A 17703-nucleotide genomic window follows, 5' to 3' on the forward strand; every position below is an offset into this window, starting at 1 on the left:
GTCGTGTATGAGCACATTCAGATACAGTTCATCAGAGATCCTCTGTGGTAATGGTATCACTCGTAGTGTCACCGAATTCAACATTCAAACGGTGCATAATGTTATATAGTACCTTGCAATAATATGCAATACTTTTTAGAACTAAAACGTCGGACTCGCTTTTGATGAGCACTACCACAGTACTGTATTTTAATATTGATCGTTATTGTTGTACTGTACTTGGTGAGGTGTTTATATTTGGCACATAGTGTATTGGAAACTGGCTGTGCGGCACAAGTCTTAGAGTTCTCAGACTGCAATTTTTATGTTATCCTATATTTGTTTGTCCACTTTTTACCTGACTCTGTAATGTTGTAAGCCAATTTTCAAAGCCGATATACATCAATATAATGAATTTGGAATGTTTCTTTTTGTGTTCATTTTAATTTTTGATATTCTGTTTTACATTTCTGGGACAGCATAGGTCCCCCCATGTAAATAGCAAAGATAACACATTGTAAAATTATCATTATTATTATTCATTCCCTTCTGGGTAAATGATATGCGGAAATGGGGTGCAAAGTGCGTTTTCCATCCATTTTTTGGGAACAAAAATGAATACACACATGAGCATCTCCCACCCAAGATGTGGGGTACACACAGGAATAGTTGCCAGTCAATTGGACTTTTATAAAATAGTGATCCATCCATCTATTTATTTATTTATTTATTAATTTATTTATTGTCGCCAGTCAAGTGCACTTTTATAAAATTTGTATTTATTTATCTATTTATTTATTTATTTATGTGTTTGTTCGTTCGTTTGTTTATATGGTGGTAGAATTGTGGTTGTAAGCACAGATTGTAAGACTTGGCCACATTTCTGTTAGAGCATGATACTTGATTGATTTTGGGATTTCAGAATTTGTGCAGAATTCACACCCATGATGCTGGAAATTAGTCCAGGTATGAACTTTGTTTTGTTTGTTTAAGTCACACATTTTATTTCCTCAAAGCTCTCGAGACAACATGCCCCAATTAACCAACCAAGTGTGTTATCTGCTTGATTCAACACCACACTTCAAATTGGCACTTCTCCAACCCCTTGAAGGGGGAAAATAACAAGTGTGTAATCATCTGTGATATGAGTTATACCACCATGCATCTTGGATGTTTTGAGCACTACACACGGGGACTGTGAAGCTAAAGTTTATGGTAAGGTGTGAAGAAAATTTGCTGTTGTATGCAGCTGTGAAAAATCAAACAATCAAACAACCAGTCAAAAGACAGAATTTTGCTGTCTTGTCCACAGAACGACTTTAAAAAAGGACCTGTCATAGTAACGTAGAAAAATGTTGCATTTTATATTGTATGGCGGTACCTTGAGATACAAATGTAATTTGTTCCATGACCACACTCATAGCAAAATATATTAGAATCCCACATTATATTTCTCCATTAAAGTCAATTGGAACATCAATCTGTTCCAGCTGCCCCAAACACCCATTTCGTCATGCCTTTTTTAAATAAGAAAAACATCACTTAATAATAATGTACTTTTTGAATTACACTGTCATAACCAAACTAAATAGTGTGTCTATAAATAAACAGTTGAATTGTGTTTTTTATGTTTTATTTATTTATTTTTTTCACTGTTTGGTAAATATAAGTTGAGTTTAGATCACTGCCACCATAAATGCTTTCAATTATTTTTGACACTTTAGCTCGCAAAACAAAACAAGCCAACTAAAACAACAACAAAAAAGGGCCGAACAAGAGCTTGCATCTTGATGGACTTCAAAGTCTGGTCAATCATAACTCAATGCACCTCTGTCTATTAATTTCCCAAAATTTCCAAATGAGTATTTGCAAAGTATCATTTATTATGTGTCATATTTAAAGTGTATTATAAAAGTGCCTTGCATCAACGCAAGCCTCCAACTAACCTGCAGTTGAGTAAATAAATCCCTCAGTTCACATTTTGTCAGTCTCCCGATTAAATTTGTGTGAGGACATGTACACAACATATCTGAGTGCCCTCTTTCAAGATGTCTTGTTTAGGGCACAGCCCCTGATTTCTTCAGACTGATATATTCTCAAGTTTATGTTTTGCAGAAATGAATGCATGAAAATGTCAAAGCGAGTTGGCCGATGCAAACTGAAAGGGTCCTCGGGCTTTGCACAATCTATCAGATTGAATTCAAGTTGAAGAGCCTTGACATTTAACAGAACACATGTCAGCTGCTCATATAACTATATAAAAACATTCTCCCTTTACTGTGGACCGATTTATTTGTTTATGCTGCTGTGTTGTAGTCATATAATTTTTTTGTTGGCCTCAAGTCATTCATGAATATTTTCTCTGTGTGTGTTTACAGTGAGATGAGAGGTCACATGGAGGTGAAGAAAAGTCCTAGTAAATATGACACAGAGTCAAAGATTTCAGACAAGATACAAAGGCACAGACAGAGATGTGTACTGTATGCGTGGAATATTTGAAGTATTCAAAAGAAGAAACACTTGGATGGATCATCAACCCATTATTTATGAAAACAAGTCCCAAAACATCAAAAAGAGCTCAGGTAGTTCTTTTCTAACTTCGGTCAGCATCTCGTAACATATCTGATTAAAAAAAAGGAATTTGTTTCATATTTTTTTCCCCCCGATAACAATAGAACAACAATAATCAGTACTGGTAATCCAACAGAGTACATGAATAATTTAAAAAGATGGGGAATGAAAGGAACAGCACACTGAGACTTGAAAATACTGCATAGTACAAATGACCCATGGCTGTTCGTCCTTTGTACGTCCTGTTCGGAGCAGTACCGAGGGCCGACGTGAGACAGAATCACCAGTTTTTCCAATAGCAGGAAAAAGACAAATCGCCCTAGGAGATCCCCAAAAAAGATGAGTCAGTTCCTTGATCCTGCATCAGATGATCCAGTGACAAAGCATCATCTGACCAGGAAGGCCAAACGTCTGTAGGATGCATGTTATTCAGGTTCGCTGCTATTTGTTGTCTTGTCCCACTCTATGCTCTCCTCACTGGGCGTAGGAGACGGCAAGGCGCCGGTTGCGCCTCCAGGACGCATCCTGAGCCCCTGGAAGCGTCTACACTCGGGGCAAATACGGATGTGGCTGCAGCCTCTGGCCACCAACGCGGCTTCCTGAGCCAGTCTGTAGGAAAGCGGCTCGGGCACTCCCGTGCCTGTACACAGCTTGCCATTGGCAAGGCCCACGGTGGCTGCCTGCGCCCGGCGCTCTTCCTGAGGGAGTGGTGGCGGCCGTGTGACCGACGATGTCCGGCGGCGTCTCACCTGCAGGCTGTCGTGACATAGGATGATGCCCTGCAGCTCGCGCAGCATCTCCTCGCACACAGACTGCTGAAACGCAACCAAAGGAAGAGGCAAATAAGAGGGGATGAGAGATGGAAAGAAAGGCAGAGAGGGCACACTGATCAAACATTAGATATTTGATGCTTGTCAATGCCGCAAAGCTGTGATTGAAAAAGAAACTTGCCAGTCAATGATCATATTGCAGGCACACTTTTAGTAGTCTCAGTTTTATACACTAGAACAAATTAAATAAATCAATGAGCCCTAAATCGATCAGTGAGTGAAAATACAGTGTGGTCATAGGCCATTTCTCCTGGCGGACATACGCTTTAACAGAAATTAATTCATGTCAGGTTTTGGATCAGTTCAGCATGTATGATTTTTCACCAGAAATCAGACACTTTTAAAAATTTTTGGTATCTAGCTGGTCAGAGGGTTGCTGTCCACGTCAATGCAGTTCCGGCCAGACGTCTGAAGTGTGCAATAAATCAAACTAGTACTTAAACGCGGCAGCCGTGTCATTCCTTGATTAGCCTAAAATGGCTTCTCCGATTTTTCTTGTCATCTGTTTTATGTTTGGGAGTACTCTATTATCTGTGTCACAAACACCTTATTTGCCATGCTACACATGATGTTTACTGACTTAGGAGCAATTACACAATGTAGTAGCTAGCCAAGGCTGTTGCTAGCTAGCTAGCTGCTTCAACTGTATATAAGCAGCACAGCGCTTCCCTTGAGTCTGAATACCCCTTATAGGTAAAGTGAATTTAGCAAAGCTATTTTTTAATCCATCACAGTGATTCTCCTTCTACTTTATTTTGGCAGTTTTCTATGTGTGTCTCAGTTTTGCTTTTCAAACTGTATTGATGGGGTGCATAATAATAATAATAATAATAATAATAATAATATCGATGAGAAGGTTTCTTCAGCCGTCATCTGTACAAAAGTGTTTTTTTTGTACAGATGACGGCTGAAGAAACCTTCTCATCGATGGACCACTCCTGGACCACTCCTGTACGACTGAGAGCTTACACAGACGAATAATAATAATAATAATAATAATAATAATAATACATTTAATTTCTAAGCGTCTTTCAAAACTCTAAAGGTCACAACAGTCACAGGATCAGTTTTTCTGTGGGTGAGCAGCAGCAGCCACACGCGCCAGCGTTCACTCAACCCGGAAGTCACTCAAATAGATACAAAGCTAGCTATCTTGCTAATAGAGAGCCAATAGATAGCAAATAGATAGCCAGCTAAGTAGCGAGCTAGATAGGCAGCCAGGTAGCGAGCCAGCTCGGTAGCTAGGTAGATAGCCATGTCACTTTTCGGGACGTACAATTTCAGCTGCCTTCAACATGCATCGGTTATCATGACCCACAAACTGCGCAAGGGCTTATTTTGAGCCTTATTTCACAATATTCAGATCATGAGGTGAAGCACTGGTCTATGTTGTTCAAAGAAGAAGAACTCACAAGTCACCGTTTGACTTTCACAAACCGTATGTTTATTGAAGTAAAGTCACAATGTCAAGACCATTTAAAAAAAAAGACATTCATTAAGTACCATTTGAAAGGCATGACATCAGAAAGAGACTGAACCAACGTCTTTGCACATCTCGCTGAGACGAATCAAACAGATAAGCTTAGCGTTTGTCGCGTTAGTGTCATAGAAGGCAAACTGAGAGCTGTTAGAATGTTTCAATTTGAGACGAGGCTACATTCAACTGACACCCTGATTAAGTCCACAATATTAGTGTATAGCAGCGAGGAATAAACACTTTATATAGAACGTCTGCTACACTATGAAATGACTTCTGTACAAGGTACAATGTTGGCCTGATGACGTGCACACCGTGGAGGCCATTGAATAGGCCTGCTTGGATTTTGAGGTTAATCATGACATCTGTCATCGATGAATAAGCTGTGATTGTCAGCACCATTAATGCACTAAGAGACCTGACTGCATTCGGTATGACATACTACTTGAAACATTGTACTGTATCTTCAAGACTACAGTGACACACACACACACACACGCACGCACGCACGCACGCACGCACGCACGCACGCACGCACGCACGCACGCACGCACACACACACACACACACACACACACACACACACACACACACACACACACACACACACACACGCACACACACACGCACGCACGCACGCACGCACACACACTACTTTGAGGTAAATTCGGTTTTGCGCTCGTAGCGTCTGGAAGCAGATCCCGACTAATGGTCAGACCTGTTCAGTGCGACGGGAGCCTGGCAGCCCCTCGGGGGTGCGGGTGCCAAGGTGGATACAGGGATAGGAAGCAGATGCAGGTTACATAGGCCTCTCTCACCTCGCTTCCTGGCGCGTGCCTCAACATCCACATAAACTCCAGCACCGCCATGAAGATGGCCACAAGTAGGCCACACACCAGCACCACGAAGATACCACCAATGTTCTCCATGCCCAGACCTTTGGGGGAGAAGCAGAAAGCCAGTATTGCTCGGTCAATGAAATGTATCATTTGAGAAAGATGATAAACAAGACAAGAACCTTTGGCACGGTGGTCCTCTTCCTTTGGACACTTGCCGCCATCCCACCATTTTCTCTTCAGGATCTCCAATCGATTGTCCTCCTGAAGCTTGAGGATGGCCAGGTCAAACTCATCACGGTATACAGAGCCTGCGGTCAAAAATTTGCCAAAGCCCTTCAGACATACAAATGTATATTGGGATACCTGGGGTTTTCATGGTGATACCATCAGGATTACATATGATATTTTGGCATTTTTAATTGCAATTTGTTTTTATTTCCTTTGGATTAAAAAACAGTTGCTTCTATTTAGGTGCTTCTATTTTGGAGCAGGTTTGATAATTTTTCTTTAAATTTTTGTTCAATTTTTATTCGTTTTAGCATTAGTTCTATACAATACAATACCTATTGATTTATCTTGCGCTTTAACTAGTTCGAGATCTAGTTTTAATAAACTGAATATTTTTCAAGTGTAAGTAAAAAAAAGTAATGAACAATGAAGTAATTTGAGGTGGCTACAAACAGCTTTTTCTAAAAAGAACTCTTCACTTTGTGCGCAAGTTCTGCTAGTTGAGAGGTGAGTTGAGTTCTTCGCCACCATCAAACACTCACTTGCAACTCAATGCAATAAAACAAATAACGGCTAATATCCGGAAATAAATCAAGACAGCATTTTACCTAATAATCCAATGCAACTTCAATTAACTCATTCGCTGTCAGACATGTGCAAAAATGTGTCCACTTCATCCGGTACCCACAGTATGTGTTCGTCCTCTTTGACAAGAGATGACCATCTTCACTGGTGGTGAAGATGATTTGCGAGAGTTGCGCAATGTTGTCTGCCTCACTCTCTTGTCCCAGCCCATCTGAATCCAGTGGCAATACAGAGTCAAGACGGCTGGGGATGGGTCGGGATGCAGTGGATGACCACAGTGGATGACCACAGTGGATGACCACAGTGTTCTACGCGTCTCACGGTGCCCTGCTTGCGCTCCACAACGCTTTGCTGGGCCCACCTTCATGCCCGTTGTACCAGTCTAGTGGTTTCTTCCTATATTGAGTTTTAGGACTACATAAACATTTAATGCAGCGTAAGAAAACTTAGACTCTCTTCTTTCATCAGAAAAAATACTTAATTCCTAAATTATATAGGTCTGTAGTTATATGACCTTGAGATGAGGGTGACTTTCCAAACTACAATGCAATACATACACATTGGTTTATACAGCGCTTTAACAACAGCTGAAGCTGGAACAAAGCGCTAACATAGAAAAAAAGGAAATCCTGCCCCCTGGTGGAAGGGAAAAACATTGCCAGAGGTCTGGCCAGCGTTTTATCGGCACCCCAGCAAGAAAAATCAAACCCCGTACAGTCGGGAACCAAATCCCGAATAAAATTGGGGAATAGCAGTGAATGAGTTAAATAAGGTTTTGCTGAAACACATTTCAATTATCCAAGAGGTGGATATTTTTTCGAGACAGACACACATCCATTCTTGAGAAGAATTTAAATAACTCACTTTTACTTTTATTGGTGTTTTTCCCCCGCCATTGACACCTCCGCTCAACATGCGATCAAAGTAGAAGCAACGGCAAGATATTTGAGTCTCTGAGCAAGCAGCAAGTCACATCTCACTAGGGAGCCACATTTCAAATGCTCTTATCTTGGCTTCTCCCATCAGAGCATGGTAAGAGACATTTTATTAAAGCATGTTTGATTTTGTCTCTGTCGTGCTTTTTATTTATTTTTTGCATCATCTCACCTACTAATAGCTTGCCTTTGCTGAGGCACTACTTTTCAAGGTAAGTTTTGACTAGAAATCCTCCAACTATTTCTCTAGCTTCTCAAGTTATGTTCACAGACCCGCAATAAACCAAAGAAATCCTATTCCCTACCGTCTCCCCTACTCACCCAGCGGCATTCCGATACCGTAGCCCTTGGTGTCGAGGAGTCCACCGATCTGCGTCAGGTTGCAGTTCCTTTGGCGATAGTACTCGTTCATGGTGCTCTCCAGCAGGTAGGCGTAGTTGGAATTGAGGACGCGAGCGATGCCCTCCTCTGTGCTCTTCACAAACACGCTGGGTTGCTTGGAGTGCATAAAGTTCCACATTCGTTGGTACGTCTGGTAGCGGGAGTTCTGCACAGCCATGACGGACACAGTCATGAGCAGATACATTTTGCCAGTGATGAAGACCAAGTGAACTTGTTGGATTTGTTATGCAATGGCCTTATTTTTATTAGAATCTCAAACGTTTGATCAAAATCAGTACATTGACGCCATTTTATGGCCTTTTGTTGCCACGCAACTATGTTGAAGTAGTTTTAATAACTGTATTTATGATAAATATACAGTGTTGGTGTTTTATGATCCTCAATTTTAAGCACCATTTTATAGCATCTTAACTCATTCACAATTGTATTCGAGAATTGAAAATATAACGTGCGGCGGCCCGGTAGTCGAGTGGTTAGCACACCGGCTTCACAGTGCAGAGGTCGCTGGTTCGCGTCCCGGTACGGCCTCCCTGTGTGGAGCTTGCATGCTCTCCCCGGGCCCGCGTGGGTCTTCTCCGGGTCCTCCGGTTTCCTCCCACACTCCAAAAACATGAATGGCAGGCAGATTGGACACTCCAAATTGTCCATAGGTGTGAGAGTGACTGTTGTATGTTTTTTGTGTGCCCTGCAATTGGCTGGAAACCAATTCAGGGTGTCGCCCGCCTCCTGCCCGAAGACAGCTGAGATAGGCTCCAGCGACCCTAATGAGGAATAAGCGGGACGGAAAATGGATGGATGGAGAATATAACGTAGAGCGCCATTCCCGAATTTGTTCGGGTGTTGTTTTTTCATGCTTGTGTGCCGATAAAGCGCTGGCCATGGCCTCTGGCTTTGTTACAGCTTCAGCTGTTGTTAAAGCACTATATAAACCAATATGTATGTATTGCATTTTATTTTGGACAGCCACCCTCATTTCATGCTCATATAACTCCAGACCCATATAATTTAGGAATTAACTTTTTTTCTGATGAAAAAAGAGAGTCTATGGTTTCTTACGCTGCATTGAATGTTTATGTAGTCCTAAAGCTCAATATTGTGTGGTTACTGGAATTCGAGTGACAATGACAGAAACCCAGGAACAGAGTGGACACAGTTTTGCACGTCTGGCAGTGAATGAGTTAAGTGAATTATAAAGTTGCTCAAGGTTAATTTCTTTGACATTATTTCCGCATTATGAGGCACCCTGGAGTATATGGAGCATATTCAATGAATGGCTTATTTTAAAACAGTTTTATAAGTGACATAAGAGTTACAATAGTGGCTACGGTTGCGTTATGCATCCATGAGATGGAACCACTCCGAGGGGAATACAATGAAATTAATTTATACAGAGCGCTTACTCCAACCGAGGTTTTACTGTACTACGTCTAATAAATTTGAATGATGAGAATATTGATTCATATATGAAGCACATAGGATTAGATGGCACACTGTCTGCTTTTGAGAAAAGTAAATGCTTTTAGGCAAGCTTTATATCTGGAGCTTTTTGCAGGAGCCATATCCATAGTGAATAGCAGAGGAACCTTTGATTTAATAACGGTGTTATATGTTAAATTATTTTACGATCTTTTCTCATGACTGTTGAATGACCGTGCACCAGATCAGTTTTACTGTATTACCACTGCTCCTTCTGTGAAATATTTGGACCGACTTGACTTCAAGTGACTCCTTCCAGCAGCAGGAACACATTCAGTGCACATTGTCTTACTTTATGGGCAAGTTCTCTTTCCTCTGCTCTTCTCACAGGACACATTGTTCACTTAGCATTGGAACTTGCCCTCCTCTTTCTTTGAGCTTGTCTGCGGCGACATAATTAACAGTCCAGTGGGCTGTAAAGCAAACAGGGACGAAGCCACCAGTCTAATGTATATTATTAGTTCGCTCAATATCATTCTTGTTTGCCTCACTTCCCCTGTCACATATTCATCATACTCTATTGCCAGTGTTTTTCATGTTTTTTTAAAGGTCATGGTGGTTGCTTCACTTGTGACCTGCATCTTGGCTTCCGAGGATAAAGCTCTTGAGTGGTTATGGTCAAGGAGGCAGGAAACATGTGATTAGCGCAAGACAGGAAGGTGACCAGGGGATAACATCGCCAATGACCCATTGATTGAGGTCTCTTCTGTCAGACTGCATGTTTTTATTGACTGAGCACCTAAACAATCTATCAAAAACAATGATGTGTGTGAGCCCTGACCTGAAAGAAGGTCATGGTGGAGCCGCCGTGCATGGTGCCATACTCGATTGCCGTCTGATCCGCCAGGTCATCGACGGACTCAATGGGCACCTCCATCCTCTGAACGGTAAGGAAGGCGGCCAGGTTGGCGGTGTACGACGAGATGATGATTAATGTGAACGCCCACCTACGCATGGGAGAGGAAAGCATATCGATGTTTTGATGCAAATGAGCAGACAGTTGTATGGAGAGCGAATGAGAGGCAGGAGCTATACAATAAAGGCACATCTGAGACGATAAGACGTTGCAGCGGTGTTCATGAGGAGGGCATGGATGAAGATAATAATGTCATAAATCCTATATATTTTACCCCAACCTGCATATATTGATATCTCTATAATCCTGATGAATGTATGCAGCCCTTGTTTAACTCATTTACTACCATTCACAAATGTATTCGGTAATTGAAAATATGACGTAGAGCGCCGTTACCGAATTTGTTCAGGGTTTTTTTCTTTTCATGCTTGAGTGCAGATAAAGCGCTGGCCCTGACCTCTGGCAATGCTTTTTTTCTTTTCCACAAGGGGGAAGCAATTTCCTTCTTTCCATGTGAGCGCTTTGTTCCAGCTTCAGCTGTTGTTCAAGCGCCACATAAACCAAAATATATAAAATATATAAAATATATATATATACACAATATGCAATATGCATATTCTTCTTCTTCTTCTTCTTCTTATTATTATTATTATTATTCTTATTATTATTATTATTATTATTATTCTTATTATTATTATGGCATTGTATTTTGGACAGCCGCCCTCATTTCAAGCTCATATAACTCCAGACAATATTATTTAGGAATTCACTCTTTTTTTCTGATGAAAGAAGAGAGTCTAAGGTTTCTAACGCTGTACTGAGTTTTTATGTAGCCCTAAAACCCAATATTCTGTGAGTCCTGGAATTCAAGTGACAGTGACAAAAACCCTGGCCGTGTAGGGGACACATTTTTGTAAATGTCTGGCAGTCTGTGTGCGAAATGTGGCAGTGAATGAGTTAAAAATGTAATTGAATGTATTTTTTTAAGAAACGGTTTGTGCCATGACATGACATTTCAAATACGTACTAAAACTATTTTTTTTGCCCACGGCAATTAGCAAGTATTTTCTGCTAATGATTTGTCATAGTTATGACATGAGTCAACAATAGATTTCCAAATATTTGCATTCTTGGGCAACCAAGTGTCCAAAAAGAAAGATGTTGAAATGAACTGATTTCCTTGAAACTCGCTGTGGGAGCCCAAAAAATCTGCAGGGCAACTGAATAAATTAAACCAGACAAATGAATCAAGATGACAAGATGACAGACCAGCAACTATGATGTGTGCACCACACTGACCACACTCCGCTGACGCAGCGCGTGGACAGTGCTCTGGGGGCAATGGTGGACCCTTGTTGCATGAAGCCCCCGACAGGGAACCACAAGCTGTTTCCAAGGGAGTACTGATTGATGAGTAGGTTGCAGCGTCCTTTCAAGCAGGGGTGTGGGTTGTACCACTCGTATGGTGTCAATCTGTGGAGAACAAGATAATAGCAAGACTGTATTGGGCTCGAGGCAACCAGCCTGAGAGGGAATGCGAACGAGTTCTGGTATTGGCATTAACACAAAAAAAGTAAAACAAAATGGAGGGAGTTACACCAGTTACAAAGTATTTTGGTTGCCTCCAGAGTGCCTGCTAACTTTTTACTCTGACATGCTGCCTACTTTAATATTAAACTAAAGTTTGTAACACATGAAACTGAGCTTTTCAGAAAAGTTAGCATATCGCAACTTCTTGCAGTAGATATCAAGCATGAAGATCAGCTAGAAATAATGCAGTATTTTCAGCATGAATTTGGTTTTTTCGTCCATTTAAGTAAACTTAGTGGCCTCATCTTTGAAAAACCAATTTATTTTATGCAGTGCTAAGCATAATAAAAACTACTTGGACTACTAAGTAGTTTAACAATTTTTCAGACTGTACGTACCATACATTTTTAAGCCTAGCTACAAAGCAATTGGATTGGATTGGATTGGATTGGATTTGCCTTTATTAGTCTCACAGTGGAGAAATTTACATTTCACAGCAGCAAAGTGATGAAAGGAATGACAGTAGAAAAACAAAATACATGAGCTGCTGGAAAGGCAGCCACTCTCGGGCGCCGTCTTGAAGTCAAAAGAACAAAAAAAAACTAAATAACAAATAATATGACAGCATAGAGACAATATGACAATCCAAAAACACAGAGAGACATTCATTCTTCAGGACTTGCTGTACCCTCTTTGTGATGACATGAAGCAGTTCTAGATGAAAGAGGAGAGGATCAAAGCGTCTTTCCACCAGTGCATCAGGGACATCATGGTGGAATGTGCACGTCGACTACAAGCTAAATTGACATGGCTGAAATCAGCTGAACTGTCGCACGGTGTGCGGGTTTTGCCAACAGCATGTTGTGTTTGGGAGCTTTTGACTGAGTGAGTTGCTTGTTCTGTAGCCACAAAGGAACATAAGTCTTCTTGTGCCGGTCCCAAGCCCGGATAAATACAGAGGGTTGTGTCAGGAAGGGCATCTGACATAAAATCTTGGCCAAAACAAACATGCGGATCAAACCTCTAAAGATGGAGGACACTGATTTGCTGTGGCGACCCGTTGATGGGAAAAGCCGAAAGGAAAAGTAGATGACACCGTCGGGCTGACCATCGACCACTTCAAAATTTCAATCACCAATTAACACGATTGCGATGTTGCAAATGTACCAGCCGATTAAATATGCACACAAGACTTGATAAAAACTAAGAATATATTCGGGCCCATGAGGCCGGCCAGTGTAGCTCAAAGTGGGTATCTCTATCACTGAAAGGACCTGCCTGTTTCCTGTTTTTGTGGCATTCTACTTTTTCATTGACAATAGTGCCATGTTTGTTTTTTAAATGTACATTCCAATGTGTGGAGCTATAATCGTCTTGTGTTTGAAAAAATAAAATAACAACTAAGCTAGAGCCAATCCCCTGCTAGCATTGTGCGAGACATTGAGTAAACCTTATAAAGGTTTCCAGCAAGTCATAGGAAAACAGTGAGTCTTTTATACGCTTAACGTCCGTCGGTGTGAATTGGTGGGAAAGATGGCCTAGTACTCAGAGGAATAAGCTCAGTAATAACACGGTAACTTCACATAGGCAAGCTAGAGACAAGATTTTAACCCAGAACCAGAGACGTGAATCAGAAATGCTAATCACACTCTCACTCGTAACAACCCACCTTGAAATTCACACAGACAAAACAGATTAGCCCCAGGAAAATTGGAGACATTAACATCAACAGCTGTTCCAGGGACCCCTCTCCTGAAGTCTGCAACTTTATTATTATTCTAGACATCATCCTATCCAACATCAAATTCACCACTATGTCAGCTTCCTTTCACCTTAACTCATTCACTGCCATCCCCAAATTTATTCGGAAATTGAAAATATGATGTGGAGTGCCATTCCCGAATTTGTTCGAGTTTTGTTTTTTCTTGCGGGGGTGCCGATAAAGCGCTGGTAAGACCTCTGGCAATGTTTTTTTTTCTTCCACAAGGGTGTAGAATTTGCCTTTTTTCCATGTTAGCACTTTGTTACAGCTTCAGCTGTTGTCAAAGCGATATACAATTCAATGCTATTGTTAAAGCGCTTTACCTTATACAATATGAATGTATTGTATTGTATTGTATTGTATTGTGTACAGCTGCCTCCATTTCAAGCTCAGATATCTCCAGACCCATATAATTTAGGAATTAACTTTTTTTCTGTTGAAAGAAGAGAATCTAAGGTTTCTTACGCTGCATCGAATGTTTATTTAGTCCCAAAACTCAATATTCTGTCATTTGAGTGAAAATGACAAAAACCCTGGCACTGGAGTGAACGCATTTTGTGCATATCGTCTGGCAGTGAATGAGTAAAAAACATGGATAGACTCTGCCCATCACTTATGGGCTCACTAATGTGCCATGCCACAGTGTTTGGGAATGAATGGATTTTATGACATGGCTTAGTTTTGAGTTTCAGTTCTCTATTTGCCCAGCAAGCGTCAGTGTTACGCCAAGGACCCAGAGCGCATCCCATCGACTTGTCTTCAACAGGTGTCTTCGCCCCCACACACATCCTATCCTGCTTTCTGATTTATTTTGTTTCCATTGAGTCCCAGTAGTCCCCCCCCCCAATAATTTCACACATACTTCTGAGCAGCAGAAGCTTAAAATCAATCTCCAAAGAAACCAGAGATATGTTATTTGACAAAAGCCTGCTGGAAAAAAAAAACATGTACGTAGCTTTAATGATGATTGAAGCGTTCTGGTCTTCTGCCTCAGATAAAAACACATACTTTATCTATCAATCCATTGTCAACACCGTTTATTATCTTAAATAGATTTGTTGGAACCTATTTTAGCTGATTTCAAGCGGAAGGTGGACTACACTGGAAACTGGTTGCCAGTAATTAGCTAGGAACCGGCAGCGACCATTCACACCCACTTTCACTGAGTGGGAACCAAGTCCATGCTGCCCTCAAGTGTGTACCACAACTTCTTACTTGCTCGAAATTAAAATCTAGAAAACTATCTCTGATAATAAAAAAGTAAGAAATTGTTAAATTGGGAAAATGTCTGCTGTGTGTGCGTGTGTGTGCGTGCTTGTGTATGCGTGTGCGTGTGTGTTTCATACATGTTAAGTCTTACAATTTGGTTGAGAGACTTCAGATTTTGACTAAAATACTCAGAATACTCATTTTATAAAGCAATTATAGACACAATACAGACAGTTAATTTGTAAGGTGAAACAAAAGAAAATGTAAAAAACAAAATACATTTTTATACTAATTGAATAAACAATGAAAGCAGTGTGTGTTTTATTTACTTCTAATTTACACTTTTGTAACATTCACATTATTGTAACACGCACCACAGAGTCGCGAGTATGAAAATCTCTTGATTTATGATTTCTGAAACTTAACACGTATGGTGTTTGTGTGTCTGCATGTTTACCTGGCCACCAGGAAAAGTACGCAGCTGACGGCCAAGTAGGCCAACAACATGAAGAGCCAGACGCCTGGGGAGAACGGGTCCAGGAAGGAGAAGTAGCCTGGACGTCGACCCTGCAATAAACAGGAACAGGTTTACAAGTGTTCAACTTTCGATCATGTTACAATCGATCACTGAATCCATCCCGACTCAGAACTTCAACGCGGGTGGGCTGAGACCTAAACTCATTGACTGCCAGACGTGCAAAATTGTGTCCACTCCAGGTTTTTGTCATTGTCACTTGAATGCCAGGACCCACAGAATAACGAGTTTTAGGACTACATAAACATTCAGTACAGCGTTAGAAACCTTAAACTGTCTTTCTTTCTGTCCTAAATTATATGGGTCTGGAGTTATATGAGCTTGAAATGAGGGTGGCTGTCCAAAATACAATGCAATACATAGATATTGGTTCATATAGCGCTTGAACAACACCTGAAGCTGGAACAAAGCGCTAACATGGAAAAAAGGGAAATGCTGCCCCCTTGTGGGAGGGGGAAAAACGCTTTATTGGCACCCAAGCGAGAAAAAACAAAACTCGAACTAATTCGGGAATGGCGCATTATGTCATATTTTCAATTCCCGAATAAATTCATGAATGGCAGTAAATGAGTTAAAATGCCTTCTCTTAAAAAAGGTCAATGAGATTAATTCAAGGCCAAAATTGCATGTTGAATCCAGAGTCCCGCGGGTTGAGTTGACTGTGAGTTAATCAACATTTACAGCTCTCTGAAAAAGAGTGGTAGTAAACAATGCTTGTTGGGTGTTATAAGGATAGATTTCCCTGTTGTAGACCAATAGCATTAAAATGATATCTTCTTTGTCTGCACCTAGACATAAACATCAACAGTCATAAAGCAGATCTCACACGGACAGTAAATACTACAGCGTGGTGCTGAATCGTTAGACAACATGACAAATCAGTTTTTCTATTCCCAAGGATCAAGCTGTAAAAACAAAAAAATCACAATTTACGTCAAGTTCTAAACAACACACTATAATAAAACAGTTTATTGAGGGGGGGGGGCAGTATAATCAAAGCAACAGGGGGCCAATTTCATATAATATTGAGCACAGAGGGTCATAAAGAGGAGATCTAATAAAGCTGCATTTAAAAATAAACACATTCTTTTTAAACTGCACATTTATATATTTCCAATAGCACCATTTTTTTTGGTTGTGCACGTTCCCTATTTCTACTGTTGTGACAATTGAGTCACAACAGTACCACTAAATTAGACCATTAAATAGAACGCGAGGGCTTTTGTGTATCATGGTTAATTTATTGCGGCCCCTTCTGGTGTGCACAACTCGGGTGCAATATTACACAGTCATGCAGACAGAAAAGAAGAATATTCCCAACTACTGTAAATGATTCTGTTAGATGCAGTAATGATACTCATTGTTCACAGAGTATGAATAATATATGCATGTGCGCATAGTTGGATAGTTTGTGTATGTGTGTTGTCACACTGAATGAGTTAAAAGTGTCATTATTTAATGTGCTATAACACCACTATGTGTGAGCATTCTGCATTTTGTATTGTTTTTACTGGCAGTATCAATTAACAGCTTCAAGTCTTGTTATGGCGATCCACCAAACTACTGCTTCTTGTAAAATTGAAAATGAGTTCACGGGCACATTTAATGATTTTTTCCCCCTTTTGTCCTCATTATTTTCAGACACTGAATGAAAAAAATAAACCTAATTTGACAGAGTAGGAGGTAAAAAAATCCAAATAGCTCTCTTCAGATGGATTGGATTGGATTAGCCTTTATTCGTAACCCAGTGGAGAAATTTACATTTCACAGGAGCACAGTTATGAAAGAGGAAAGGAAGAAGAAGTAGAAAAACAAATACAGGAGATGCTGTAAAGTCAGCCACTCTTGCAGCATCATCTTGTAGCAAAAAAAAAAATTGACCATATTCTCTGCACTATAAGGTGGCACTAAAAGAATTTTTTTTTTCAAAAGCTGACTACGGGCCTCATAATGCGGTGCAACTTATGTATGGCACGTGTTTTTAAATACGTAATAGATTTTTTTCTGGAATTATTTAGTTTAATTATTATTTGGAATATTAAGGACACCTTACAACAAACATGTGGATCAAACCTCTAAAGATGGAGTACACTGATTCGCTGTGGCGACCCCTTGAAGGGAAAAGCAGAAAGGAAAAGAAGAAGAGCACCTTATATTCCAGAAAATACTGTAAATAGCAAATAGTGTGACCCAACACAAAGGACGCAGACAGTCATTCAATCATTTAAGCACTTTCTGCACCCTCTTTGTTGGGAGTTAAGATTAAAAATCATCAACAATAAATACTCAACAAAGCACAAAAACCTACAAAACAAACAAACAAACAAACAAACAAACAAACAAACAAACAAACAAACAAACAAACAAACAAACAAACAAACAAACAAACAAACAAACAAACAAACAAACAAACAAACAAACAAACAAACAAACAAACAAACAAACAAACAAACAAACAAACAAGGACAGTAACAAAATATCTTTACATC

The 17703-nt window shown here is 40.3% G+C and overlaps 1 protein-coding gene across 4 annotated transcripts in view; it reads right to left on the reverse strand.

The window, feature by feature from the left end:
- Positions 1–376: 376 nt before the first annotated feature.
- grik4 (glutamate receptor, ionotropic, kainate 4) overlaps positions 377–17703 on the reverse strand; it is a 246096-nt gene continuing 228769 nt past the window's right edge. The window contains exons 15-21 of one of the 4 annotated variants that reach the window (XM_089013796.1): positions 15137–15246; positions 11478–11651; positions 10104–10269; positions 7766–7991; positions 5876–6004; positions 5676–5794; positions 377–3362 (exon numbers count right to left, since the gene is read on the reverse strand). In XM_089013796.1, coding sequence (XP_088869922.1) covers positions 2976–3362; positions 5676–5794; positions 5876–6004; positions 7766–7991; positions 10104–10269; positions 11478–11651; positions 15137–15246 — 1311 coding nt within the window. In that variant the 3' untranslated portion in view covers positions 377–2975. Of the gene's footprint in view, positions 3366–5675; positions 5795–5875; positions 6005–7765; positions 7992–10103; positions 10270–11447; positions 11652–15136; positions 15247–17703 lie in introns of all 4 variants that reach the window. The other 3 variants (XM_089013795.1, XM_089013794.1, XM_089013793.1) reach the window with 3 other exon arrangements.

Source organism: Hippocampus bargibanti, linkage group LG14 (genome assembly GCF_051943395.1).
Source record: "Hippocampus bargibanti isolate YZ-2025 linkage group LG14, ASM5194339v1, whole genome shotgun sequence".
NCBI lineage: Eukaryota > Metazoa > Chordata > Actinopteri > Syngnathiformes > Syngnathidae > Hippocampus > Hippocampus bargibanti.